This window comes from Leuresthes tenuis, unplaced genomic scaffold, assembly GCF_036924035.1.
Source record: "Leuresthes tenuis unplaced genomic scaffold, fLeuTen1.0.hap1 SCAF_21, whole genome shotgun sequence".
Taxonomy (NCBI): Eukaryota; Metazoa; Chordata; class Actinopteri; order Atheriniformes; family Atherinopsidae; genus Leuresthes; species Leuresthes tenuis.
The window spans coordinates 25,075,681-25,089,229 of NW_027325375.1; the positions used below are offsets into that span (position 1 = coordinate 25,075,681).

Here is a 13,549-nt window from a genome sequence, read left to right on the forward strand (position 1 = left end):
CTCACAATGCAAATAATAAAACATCATTAATGGCATTCACAAGGTCGTTTTTTTAGCTATAATTTCACCAAATTTTCTTAATGACTGAGACTGAAAAGTCCTCGACTTTTAGGTGTCCCTTTATTTGTAAATGTTTCTTTTAATGACTCGTGGAAACTATGAGACCTGACAGAGCCTTATCCGTACGGGTTTTATTTTGAAAATCACATCCGGATATTTCCTCCCTAGCTTTAATTAACTTGACGTTATAACGCGCACAAGATACTGGAAGCAAAGCTGAGAGTAGAGACTCAAAGTGAAGTATCCCGGGGGGGGAGAAGAGGAAAGAAGCAGCTTCAGGACATACTTGTATTTCTGCTTCTGGTTCTGAGTTCATCTGCTTCTTCTCACTTTTATGACAACAATCTAGTTTTGGGTGTGAAAAACATCTTGAGCGTCACATTTGGCTTTGTACCAGCCTGAGTGCGCGGGCGCGGATGACTTGACTTTATCACCATCACTTATCACATTTTTCTCAGTGGTTTTGTTTATCCAGACCAGATGTTCTGGGGACGTACTCTCAAACTGCTGCAGCTGCGGATGCCCTGTGACTCTTTCCTTTCTTTTGCTCATGTAGTGACTGAAGTTGAAGTCTCGCTCTTGAAGGCGTGAGCTCCAAATGCATTCGCTGCTGGGCCGGGAGAAGAAAGAAGAAGAAGCCAGGTTCGGGATCGATCTGGGTCTGTCTCCGGGCTTTCTGCCCCAAGCTGCCACCATGTTCAGCTGTGTGGGCTGCTTCTGGGTTCTCCTGTCCTCTGCTCTGGTCGCCGTCTGCAGTTTCAGCTTCATATCTCCTGCGTGGATTGTTAAGGACCAGCTGAGGAACAGCCACCAGCATCACCACCATCACGCCAACAGCAAGGAATCCGTGAGCTTCGGCTTGCTGTGGCACTGCTCGGAATCTCTGGATCACATGTACCGGTGCTACACCTTCGGGGGATTGGGCAAATTTGCAGAGATCCCCTCCAGCTCCTGGCAGGTAACGCAAACACACCCATGTCCGTCACATGTTGGTGCATGAAAGCAAGTGGGGCATCAAGTGGGTAGGGCATGGCATTCTGTGCGACACTCAGTAGGCCTGCACTTAATTCAAGGAAATGCTGCTTGATGGAGACATTTCATTGAGACATTGAAGTCTTTCATCTCACAGAAAATCATGCTTTAACTCACAAAATGGCACAAGGTGTGGTGGCTCCTGACAACACCCTCACCACGTGTCACATTAACTGTCGCCACAAATCTGCCTCGTAAACAAACAAAAAAAACACGCTGATGCTGTGGTGCCTCTCAGTCAGGAGAGATGATTCATTAATCAGGAGGAGGGAGCATCATACAGAGCAGCATCTGCAGCACGGCACGGCACGGCAGACACACCGCAAAGCTGCGAAAGTGGCACCAGGTTGGGGCGCGCCTCTCCGATCAGGGCTGCCCCACGCGCTAGAATTTCAATTTAATCTCCCTTGAACATGGGAGTGTATGCATAAGGGAAGCAAACATCTGTGCAATTATACCAAACGACAACAAGCACCTCGCAGGTGGGGTGTTTGAGGCTGCACATCGGTGCAAGTGTAGGTCTTTGTGGAAATATGGCTTTGGCTTTTGAGAAAAGTTAGAAAAATGTTTGCTTAGCTGAATTGAGTCTGAAAGTAAGTCAGTGTAAAAACAAAGGGCCTTGCTAGTAGTCTTGTTAATGGGATGCAAGTTTTGGGATAATGTCGTTACTTACTTGAGGCTGTTTATACACCCCCCCCCCCCAAAAAAAAAAAAAAAAAAAAAATCAGCTGTATACCAGCCACCTCTGGAGTTATGATTTATGTATGAAGGTGAATTAGCATTTGAAAGGGTGTTGTTAATAAGTGCTGTTTGTGAGATTGGAGCACATGCATCTGCAGAGAGGCTTGGAAGAACGTGACTCCTGGCTTTCTTTTTACAGGGAAACACAACTGCAGAGTCAAAGAGGGATCTTTGTGTGTACGTTTCATCTCATGTACAAAGACTAGCCACAACGTTAAAACCACCTCTATGAAGCTGTCGTGTCCACCTTGCGCTGGCAGAATAACCCTGACCTGTAGGGGAATGTCCTCTGACATCTGCGAGGGCCAAATCCTTTGCAAAGTGGGGCCCCTCTGGATCGGGCCATAGATGCTTGATCCCCATCAGCAAACACTTGGCATTGATGTTATTCTACTCACTGCACAGTGGTTTTATCATTGTGGCTGATTGTTGGTACAGTGCTGTGCAAAAGTCTTGAGCCACCCCTCCTTTTAGTATATTTGCAAGGAGACAGGGAATAGGTGCACTCACTGATTTCTCTGCGTGCTCTGGGGAGGATTCATCCCTCCATAAGACCTGTTGCCCCTGATGTTCAGTCCCATTCTTGGTCATTTGGCATAGCTCAGCCTTTTCTCCCTGTTTCCCTTCCTTAAGAATGGCTTTTTGCCAGCCACCCTTCCATGGAGACCATTTCTGATGTGGCTTCAGTGAGCGGTGGCTACATTGATTGAAGGTCCAGATGCATCTCTCAGGTCATGTGTCAGGTTCTTTGCTGGATTATTTTTCACGGTCAGATCCTGTTCATCTGCTGTAGATAGTTTTTTTAGATCTGCCACTTCTTTTGTCCGCCACTTGTTCAGTTTCCTCACATTTTTAAGGGCACATATCAGCACACACTAACTCTTTTGGAATCACCTGGATGATGCAAGAATGCAATTTGTATGTCTGTCAAACTGGGTTATCTTTTGGCATTGCTCATAGATTTAACCAAAGAAATGGGAACAAATGATGTGTCTTTGTGACAGGCTGCTGGTAACAAAGTGCCCCAAGATAGAATTTGAAATTGGTTCTTTGCTAAGTTGTCTGACGCAACACTGGTTCATTCCTTGAGTTCCATGCCTTTTTATGCTTGAATGATTCAAGGTCAGCTTTAGGTGGTTTTATAAACAAATGCATTCCTTCGAAAAAGGTCAGGTTCAAGAACCTGACTGAAAATGAGTGAAAAAGCAGCCAGTGACAGCTGAAGAACTTTGAAAGTCCTTCAGAAAGCCTAGAGAACTGTTAACTCAAGAACACTACAAAAGATTACAAGAAATCTTTTGCACTGTACTGTATATCCTTAAACTACTACACGTCCTTTGCTGGATATGTGTGTGTCACGCTGTTCAAGGCTCGTTTGACTAGAGTCGGGGACAGTTAGTTAGTTGTAAATGTGTTAATTAGTGTCCTCCCTGTTATGAGCTCCTCTCTCAGTGTATTAGTGAGTAAGAGGTTGATGGAGCTGCGTTCCTGCACAGCGATTCGTGTTATCATGGCAGTGAACCCAAGCGCACGATCCCAATCCCACAGCCATTAATAAAGGTGAAGGGGCCATTAAGTTTTCATCAGGGCCACTTTATTACCCCGGCACTCCTTCACTGATGTGCGAAGGGTGTTGTTGATGTCTTCCATCTCCAACTTGTCAACAACTGTTACACAGAAAAACACAAGTAGGTTGTGCGGTGTGTGCTTAGAGCAACAACACTGGAGCCGGTGCTGTGTGTGACACAGTGCAGCTATTGTTTCCACTCAGTGTTTGTGTTTGTGGAAGTAGGCGACGATCACTGGGCACTGAGCTCTGCGTTCTGTCAGTGGTCGGCTGTTGTCTTTGCATTCTCCGAAAAGTCCCGAGGAGTGAGCCCTGCAGATGCAGTGAAGCAGAGCAGGATGAGGATAGGATAGGACAGGATGTGTGTGTGGGGGGGGGTTGTAGTAGTTTTTGGCTGTAGTTTGACTTTTCTGTTGTTGCGATGCTCCATGTTGTGAAAAGCTTTTGCTTCGGAAAGCTCTGCTGAGCTCCAGTGCTGCTGGTCCTTGCCACGCTGGCAGGGCCACTGCCTCCATTTAGGCACAGAGACACACACAGACACAGATGGACTAACCCCTGTGAGTTCTAAAAGTCGCTGGCAAACAAGCGTGAGTGTCTGTAGCATTCATGTCATGTGGGAGAGATGGTGATGATGGGAAAGAGTTCACACTGGCAGGTGAAGGGTGGTGCGATCTGGCTTATGTGTCCATGTTTGTAAATTGACTCAAACATATTTTGTAATTTAAGGTATTAATGCGGTCTCTTCCACATTTCAGTTTTCCTCAAAATGAATGACTTCTGCTTGTTCTGCATTGTTGTGAGATACTCCAGCAGAGCATATGTAGCGCAGGGCTTCCTTGTGTGTGCTTGATTGTTGTCTGGAAGAAGTCATTGGAAGTGTAAAAGCGTGTGTGGTGCAGGGGCGGGTGCCAGGTTGGATGTATCAGTTGGAGATGTGCTGTGAGCTGCTGCTTAGTAAAGTGTGAGGAGGAGTGCACCTGCCAGCGAACATTTTCACCTTAACTTGTTAACAGCTTATGTGCCTCCAGCTGCTTTACGGCACTAAACGCTGGAGCTGGATTAGCTTGGCCTCTGTCGTTGCCAGCCAGCAGTCTGGCTCCTGCACACACAACTGTGTGTGTGTGTCTATGCAGGGAAGTGTTGCGTCTGGGCGCTCCCAGACTGCATTTGCTCTGCTGTGGCTGTGGTGGCATGAGCGCTCGGGTTTCTCTTATACCACATGCCCACTGAATGTGAGGGTCGTCTTGTAGCTTAAACGAGTGGTGGCTGAGCTCCAGGAGCGCTGACTGGAAAATGAGTTCGTCCTCATCTTTTGTCTGTCAGTGCAGGAAGTGGCAGTGTCTCAAAGCAGAGATTCTGGGCTGTGGAGAAAGACACGTGACTGGCTTCTGCTGAAATCCTTTAACACATGAGACAAAATCGTCGGCCCATGTTGGCTTTCCCACATGCCAAGAAGATAAATTGTAGACGTTACTGGAGATGTTTCACCATGCCTAATTGCCAGTTACCTATGGAGAGCACTTACTGGTGCATAAACCATGCCAGACGCCCATTTCATCACTCAGTGAGCCAGAACTACTTTTAAGTGGGTAGATAACTCATTTAATGAAATTCACTTATGAATCCTATGTTTGGCTGTGGCGCAACTTTTGTGTCTGGACTACTTTATTCATCTCAATATGTCTGTAAAAAATGTTAACGGGAAGCTTTGTGTGTGAAACTGTAGCTTCACAAATCCATGACTGTTAAACTTTTTAATTTGAAATTTTTTATGCTTTAAATGCTTGTATCAAATGATTTTTATTATATTATGAGAACAAAGTCATGAAGCTGGTCAAATCAGAGATTTTTTTTAGATCTAGCATTAGTATTTGCCATTATAGTCGCCATTATAAGGCTGAAATCATTTATTTAGCTCATGTATCAAAGCACTTTCACAATGTTCTGTTATGAAGTCTGTAACTGCTTGTAAAAGCATGGGGTAAATACATTTTTGCATTTAGGTCCATCCATTTGCTTTGCCTGTTGTATCCTGTGGACTATAAGGTTGCAGCGGGCTCGAGTCTGTACCAGCAGACGCTGCGAGAGACAGGATGCACCCTGGAAAGGTTTTCAGTCAAACACAGAAACAGAAAACCATGCACACCTACAGTCAGTTTTGTGTTACCGTTTAACCTAACGTGTGTCTTTGGACAGCGGAATAAAACAGAGAACCTGGAAAAAAAACACCTAGGCATAGGATGAACATTTAAAGTAACACCAAAGAATTCTTTGAACGCAGTCTCCTCACAGTGTTTCAGGTTCGATTCCCGGCTGGGGCCTTTCTGTGTGGAGGTTGCATGTTCTCTCTGTGTATGGGTGGGTTCTCTTCGGGTACTCCGGCCTCCTCCCACCGTCCAAAAACACGCATGTTAGGTTAATTGGTGTCTCTAAATTGTCCCAGAGAGTGAGTGTGAGTGTGTGTGCTTGTGTCTCGTTTGTCTGTATGTGGCCCTGTGATGGACTGCCGACCTGTCCAGGGTGTACCCTACTTCTCGCCCAATGACAACTGGAATAGGCTCCAGCCCCCTAAATTGGTATAGAAAATGGATTGTTTTTGCTTTTGCTTGCTTTAAGATTAAAGATAGCTAGTTAAAAACTGTGTTTCTGTTAGTTACATTATGCTGAATGAATTATGTTCTTATTACTTTGGAATGAGCTTTCTATCTATTAGTGCAACGTGTCCTTTTACACAAGACAATAAACGTAAATTATTGCAACCTTAAAAAGCATTGCAGAACAAAGGCACTGTTCAGAGAACTCATTGTTTGTTGAGGCTGTTTCGCAAAATAGCCAAATGTTGACAGTAAATGGTGCTTTAAACAGCCTCGTTAAACAAGCAAAAACGTGAGGAGGTGAAGCAAATTGGGTATAAGTGAATGCAGAAAGATAAGAATCAACACTGTGGGGGCTTTTCCCAGACTAGTTTTGGAGTATTTGGAGTGATGTCGATGTTGCTTGTTTGCTCTTCAACAGGTAGTTTAGCCTACCAGTAAAAATTAAATTTATTGCTCCATCGTGGATGAACAGGTTTTGTTCCACACTGCTACTTTAAACTGGGGTTAAACTTAAGTTTACCGTAAGTCCTCCAATCAAAATGATCACAGACCTGAAATACGACCCCCAATGATGTCCTCTAAAGTACCTCTGCTACAAGAGAAAATACGAAATAGAACAGCAAAAAAAAAGAATAGAAAAGAAATGGGAAAATATGACTCATATGAGCAGATTGGATTGGAAAGTGTTTCCTTTTAAAAGCAAGAATTCTTCTTGAGGAGACATAGTTATGTGCTGCGCCTTCAGTCGGTAATTCACTTTCAACTGTGGCATGCATGTTTGAGACCAACATATGGCACCTGTTTTTCACTTCTGGCTATAGGTGAAAACATCATGTGGTTAGGGTTAAATCTATGGGGATAAGATGAGAAAATGATCATAGTTAGGGTTAAAATGAATTATTTTTACAACGTGACTGTTGCCTTCATGGACACCTTTTTGTACTTCAAATACAGTTACTCTCACAACAACAAGATGTTAGATATTCTTTGCCCATAATTCTAGGTTATTTTGTCCTGAAGTGAGCAAACGTCAGTGTGCACTTTAATATTTTTGGACATTTAAAGAAGGGTTTTAGAAACCGCTAATAAGCATACCTGCCAATCGCCACATCCATAAATGTCTGATTAACCTTTACTCTGAGTATGTTTTGCAGAAGCTGCCTTAGGTTTTGAAAGTTGATTACATTTTTATGACAAATTTAAAATAATTTGATATTTATCCACTACGGAATTATTTGATTCTAGCACATTTATATTGTAATTGACGTCTGTGTATTACACTGTTTGAACCCCCTACATGAGTGCATTATGTTATGCTCTTGGTGGAGAGCAGGTTCAGATACCGACTCAACTGCTTCATGTGCTGTCTCATAAGAGAATGATGGACAAGGTTTGTCCTTTATTTCTCTGAACAACATGAGAGAGACATGAAGGGTCTGTGCTGGGAGTTGGCCTCTACCAGCGGGGCATTAGGATCTAATGGCACACACATTACACACACATATACCCGAGGGAATGAGAGTAACCCCGGCTGCTTTCTGACAAACTCATGGGCTCAACAGACTAGCAGAGGGCTTTGAAATCTCTGCTGAACAGAAAGCTGTTATTTGGTGCTCCTCAGATTTACAGCAGCAGTAAAGCCTCTCCCCTCTCTACCACACATAGCCTTTCTCTTTTAATTCTTATGGGGTACCTTTGTGGTGAAATCCATTTCTGTGGAAGCGTGTCTCCCTATTATAAATGATGTTATGGAGTCTAATGCACATGTTCCTGTTTCTCCACCCCGTGGGGAGTTCATTGCCCAGTTTGCGGGAGAGACAAAAAGCAGACTTGTCTGGCTGCTTTTCCCTCACGACCTCATTCTGTTCAGAGCTCCATGTGCAATCCTTTCCACAGAGGCATGTTCAGCGCACACTGGCATGATTAGACCACTCAAAGTGAAGTGCTGCTCCCATACACTCACAAGCAGTTTTTACACATGCACGCAGTGAGATGAAAAGAGGCAAAAAAATTTAAAAAGGAAAAAAATCTCACGCTTCAGAGTGTGATCAAAAGAGACATTGATGTGACGAACAGTGGCTGTCCATGTCAGCGCTGATGCAGTAATTAGGGGTTCAGGGAGGGATGGCCGAGGGACGTTTGGGAGCTGAGTGAAACAGAAAAGCACTGGTGAGTTACAGCGAAAAAACAAAAAGAAACAAAGCCTGCTAAAAGCGTCAAACTCGTGCTAAAGCAAGTGAATATCCACTCAAAATCCAGCAAATTGATCCACCACACAAAAGAGCCATAATCATCATCATCTTCATCAACACGGACATCAGATTTCAACAATAAACTGAGCTCCACTTCCTTTCAGGTGGCCATCATGATTGCAGCTCCAACCTGTTTCTCCCTCTGAGCTTTAGCCAGGGCTGGGTACCGAACTTCGGTTCTTTAAAGGCACCGACCGAAATGCTTCGGCTGTATCGTGTATCAAAACATGCCTCCTCTTTTGGTGCCAAGTTTCGGTACCTGGAGATTAATGATGTGATCAAGAAGTGATCATGCTACCCTCGATTGGCTGTATTAACGTTACACTTTGCTGCATGCAGGAAAATGTGGTTACGCCCACAGACGGGTTCACGTGTATCTGCGTTGGGAACTGCAGTTGTGTGTGTGTGTGTGTGTGTGTGTCATCGAACCGGTTAAACAATGCCACCGAGGTCAAAAGCTTGGCTCCATTTCACCAAGATTGATGCCAATAGTGCGCGATGCAATATATGCCAAAAAGTCATCGCTGATAAGCACAGCAACACAACTAATTTAATTGAACTAAATCAATTTAAGAGCAGAAAGTTGCTCCGTGTTTGATTGCAAGAAGGTCGGACCGCAACCATCATCCTCTCAGCATTCAAGTCAGCCTGTGGACGCCACAGGCTCACAAGCTCCACCACTGGACTCCGCTTCATCTAAGAGTACCGAGGACGGCGCAGTGTGTGGGATTTTAACAGGTAAATTAACGTTCAGCGAAATCCGGCAGTAATCTCAGTGTTACTGCAACTTAATACTGCAGAAAGCAAAGTGAAAAGTATCCTCAGTATGTTGGATAGTATTAGACACCAACCTGTCACCTGCTTGCAACTGTTTTTTTTCTGTAAGAAAACTGCTTGGATTGGAAAAATAGGTAGACAACTTTATTAATCCCTTTGGGAGGTTCCCTCTGGTATACTGAGCTGAAAAATAAAACTGAATATTTGTACTGTTGTGTGTAATGTAATTTCCTTTTTGTTAGAATTGATAATATAAAATTAGTATAAAAAAAAGTATCGTTCAGGAACCGGTATTGAAGTGAAGGTATCGGTATTGGTACCGGTATCGAAAAATTTAGATTGATATCCAGCCCTAGCTTTGGCTCAGCCTCCTGCTCTCTGCTCGCCTCACTGCAAACAGGGAGAGGAAGAAATAAGCAAAGAGTGCGACGTGGACGAGAGGAGAGCAGCTGAGGTCAACGGTCATGTTTTACAACCCTCTCCTCCACCGAGTTGTTTGTCAGATGGCCTTTTCAGAGCAGAGCTGCATATCATCTTTGTGCTGGACTGGTGGCAGCGTGCTGCCTGGAAGAGCGTACAGCTGCTGCTTTATGAGGCAAACACATCTCTGGTTGTGGGCTTGGTCCAAATATAAATTAGTGGTGTTTTGCGTTTGGTTTTCGCCTCACCTTGAGTTACTTCAGGTACAAAAAAAAAAGCTACCAAGGAATTGGAAGTGGAAGGAGAGATAGATGTTTGGTCCTTTGACAGCAAGTCTTGTGTGAAATGTGGTGTGCTGACTTATTATCATACAGCGCATGTTTACTTCAAGGCCACTGTTTGGCTGGTGACAAAATTAATGGGTGGTGGTGTGTATACAGAAAAACATTTTACAGTGATTGATTTAGGCATGAATGGGCCACTTGGATTGCATCCTGACTCTCATTTTTACCCTGTCACAGGTCACAGTGTGCAATCTCTCTGGTGTGAACTAAAAATCACTTTAAACTCTCACTATGTTTATAGTTCCGTAATGCAATTTGACTGCAGTATCTGTTAGATGCGATAATGGGTGAGAGGTAGAGTATATAAAAATGTCCCGATGTGTCAGGCTGTTATTTATCTTTTTTATCAAACTGAACCAGACTGTGTTGGCAGCCTCTGATAAGAGCCGTTTGTATAATTTGTCAGTACTCTGCTGGTTGTCTATGGAAAGCAAAGGACCGTATTCATGGCTTTGCATTAATTGTGCCACTAAACAGAAATCATTTGTATGTTATGAAAGTTGAGTTTTCATGTTGATCTGCTTCTGTCGCCGCAGCTTGTTTTTATTTTGAACAGAAATTAACATATAATGTACATTTCCCGCAGCTAAAGCATACACATCTCTCAGTACATTTACTGAAGTGCTCTTCATCTTTAGCAAATATCAAAGATTAGAGAAAAACTGACCTGTGAATCAGAACCTCGATTCGGTCTGTTACTTATCTCCAGACCACAGGTTAGATTGATCTGGTGCCTCTGGGTATAAAACTGCTTATAAAGCAGCTGCAAGAGTAACATGTTGCATACACACTTGTGCTTCTGTAGTAATAAAATAACGATGTAATTAATTGTAAGACAGTGTTCAGGAAACCTTTCCAGGTGATAACCTACTGCTCTGTCTTAGTAAAAGGTCAGATCTACCTGTTAAAATGCTGAAAAAGATTACCCAGACTATACTTCCAACTTGAGGCCTGCTTAAATCAAATCGTATAGGATGAGTTTCACTTTTTGAATTTCATGTCAACACACACAGACACGCTCACGGAAAGAAAACAAAGGCTTGTGGTCTAGCTTCTGTTGTATGAATAGAAGATTGTCTACTAGGAACAAAACAAAGAAGAAAAAACGTCTCCATCAAACAGATCACTTCAGTTTTTACTGAAAGTTTAAAGTTTATCCACTGAAGCTTGAGGTTGTAAGATTTAGCTTCAGCTTTTTCAGAAAGAACAACTGGCATTTGTTCTAAATAAATCTCTGTGGAGTTAAGTGTCTTTTCACTATCTGTTCAGAGGGATAAACTGTCGCTGTCAAGCTTTTCAGTGGGTGTGATGCTTTGTGCACTCGTGTTACCCCATCATGTCAAATCTGCACTCTGCAGGTGGTCAGCTCTTTACATGTTTTTTTGCCTTTCATTCCTCATGCTCACATTTACTCTTCACATCTAATCTCCGTGCAGCTGAATTCGCATGCACCCTCTCCTGTTCTTTTTTGCTGCAAAACAAACTGGAAACAGCAACCAAAATATGTCTCATATGTAGTCTTACTACATATCAGTCTGCAGTCCCTGTCAAAGAATTTTCATGTTGCTGCTCTGCTGATGACAAAAATCACCGCATACATAAGTTAAGGACAGTGACGGTGTGGTAAATTTAGATATGATGACATTTGAGATAGATAGTCTGAAAGAAAGCCAGAAGCACCAAAACGTCTTTGAAAAAAGTGCACCTCAACACAAACCACAGAGACAACACTGCCGAGGAGGGAGAGGGACATCTGTCCTGCAGGTCAGGATCGGCGATAGTCCATCTCACTGAATGCTTGAATTACTCAGGAGGCCTGAAAAACAGTTTCTACATGCATCTGTACCAGCTAGTCTGAAGAATTCAACAAATGGGATAAGAGAGAGTGACAGAGGGGGCAAAGGTGTCTCCAAACTGGCTAAATGTATCTGTATTTATTTTTCTGAAAGTCTTTGGGATCCACCCAGAGAGATCAAAGATCGACTAGTAATTGAGACTGATGAGTTAGCGACGCCTGTTGTATTAGCTAGAGAGTCCAAAACTGTTTTTTTTTTTTAATTAAATACTTAAACTACATTTTGCTGGGCTACAGTTTGAGACTTTAGGAAAACTATACCTTTGCATTAATTTGCCCTGATCCCTGGATCTGCCCATGTTTTATTGAATGGAATAAGTGTAGCAAGCTGTTGTCAAAGCCGCTCATGGTGGTGCCTTCAAGGATGCTCTGACATTTGCAGCTCTGAGTCGGCGGACGATCAGGCAACTACATTCTCAAACAATCAAACTGACAAACTAGATCATACCACATCCATTTTGTTCCTCTTTGTCATTCGCATTCATACAGCAGGCTGTAGCTCAAATGAGTTTTCAGTTTGTATCTTAGAGTGTCCTTGAACACCAACAAACAGCTTAGTATATACACTCCTCTCAGGAAAGTTCCAGCTCTCTGCAAGATCATTTTCAAGTTGGGAAGAAAATAAAGTAACGGCTGCCTTGGTGGAAGGAAATCAATTTAGAAGGCTTAAGAGAATGTTTGGCTGCGATGTTGAAATATAGGATTTGTTGTTCATTTGATATGATTTACTTTAATGACCACACAGCTCCGTCGTAGGACTCTGTCATTGGTGCAGTTTGTAACAGCAAGGCTCCATCAACATCAGAGCAGCATTCATGGTCAACAAATTACAAATACAACAAATTCCTTTAACCTCTCAGTATTATTTAGATTGTTAAAGTATAAAGAGCATGCTCTAAAATACCTTGGTATTCCAAATGATTAAGACATTTTCTAGCTAATCTGCATTTAAAGATTATGTCATAAACTCCTTGGTGTGATGTTCTGGGGGGGGTGCATGTCGATAGGCAGAGTGGGGCAAGAGCTGAGCGCTGCATATGGGAAAGGAATTACAAGTGCTGAGGAACAGCTGTCCAGATGATGGATAGAACAGGGGCCTTTGGAAGAGATGAGGAGGAGACAGGGGAACATGTTGATCTGCATTTTATACCCATCTCTGTGAAATAGAGAGGGAATCAGTCTGGCAATGCAGACGAAGAAGGATTTATGATCTCATCAGCCTTGAAGGATGAAAGTGCCATGCAGTGTATGATCACTTTCTGCTGTTCAGTTATTTGATGTTCTTGAAGTAGTGGACACAGCAAAACACTTTTTGATGTGCACCTCCAAGGCCACTGATGGATAAAAATGCAATGTACTAAAAGCAGGCCGGCGATGTTTATTCAAATACTGGCTGAATTCCCATCGGCAGCAGATGTGTCAACACCGTGAGCGTTTATCTCTGTAATAATTTATGCTCTTTGCTTTGGTGATATTTAAGAGCCTCTGATCAGCAGTTTGCAGGTAGATGCAGCGAGCTGTCTGACTTATCGGACAAAGGGAGAGATGGGGCAGCATAACGGAGCACTGGCTCCTTTGCTGGGGATCGTGCTGAGTCAGCGGCCTCCGGAGGGGGCTGACGTCCATTTTTTAAGCAGCCTGTCACTTCCACTGCATGAGCTGTGGATCCTGCGGGTGCTTTATGTATTGATTTAAGAGGGAGCCTTTCTCCATTTTTTAACATAAATGACGGCTCACTTAGCTCGATTCATGCTGTAGAAGCCAGTTGAAGCCCCCCCCCATCAGTAGTCAAAGCTCAGGGGTCGCTGCAAAAGAGCTCAGGGTGACACGAAAAACACTAATACGGTAAATCTAGCCTCACCTTCTTCTGAAGCCGGCATCCTGGCCAGAGAAGTAGTTTATAA

General features: G+C 43.4%; 1 protein-coding gene across 1 annotated transcript in view; it reads left to right on the plus strand.

Annotated features, from left to right (window-relative positions):
• The first annotated feature begins 293 nt into the window (after positions 1-293).
• The window catches only part of LOC140279655 (LHFPL tetraspan subfamily member 7 protein), a 101,615-nt gene continuing 88,359 nt past the window's right edge, over positions 294-13,549 (plus strand). Inside the window, exon 1 of the mRNA XM_072374814.1 lies at positions 294-1,018. Within this exon, the coding sequence (XP_072230915.1) occupies positions 659-1,018 (360 nt within the window). The 5' untranslated portion in view covers positions 294-658. The remainder of the gene's footprint in view (positions 1,019-13,549) is intronic.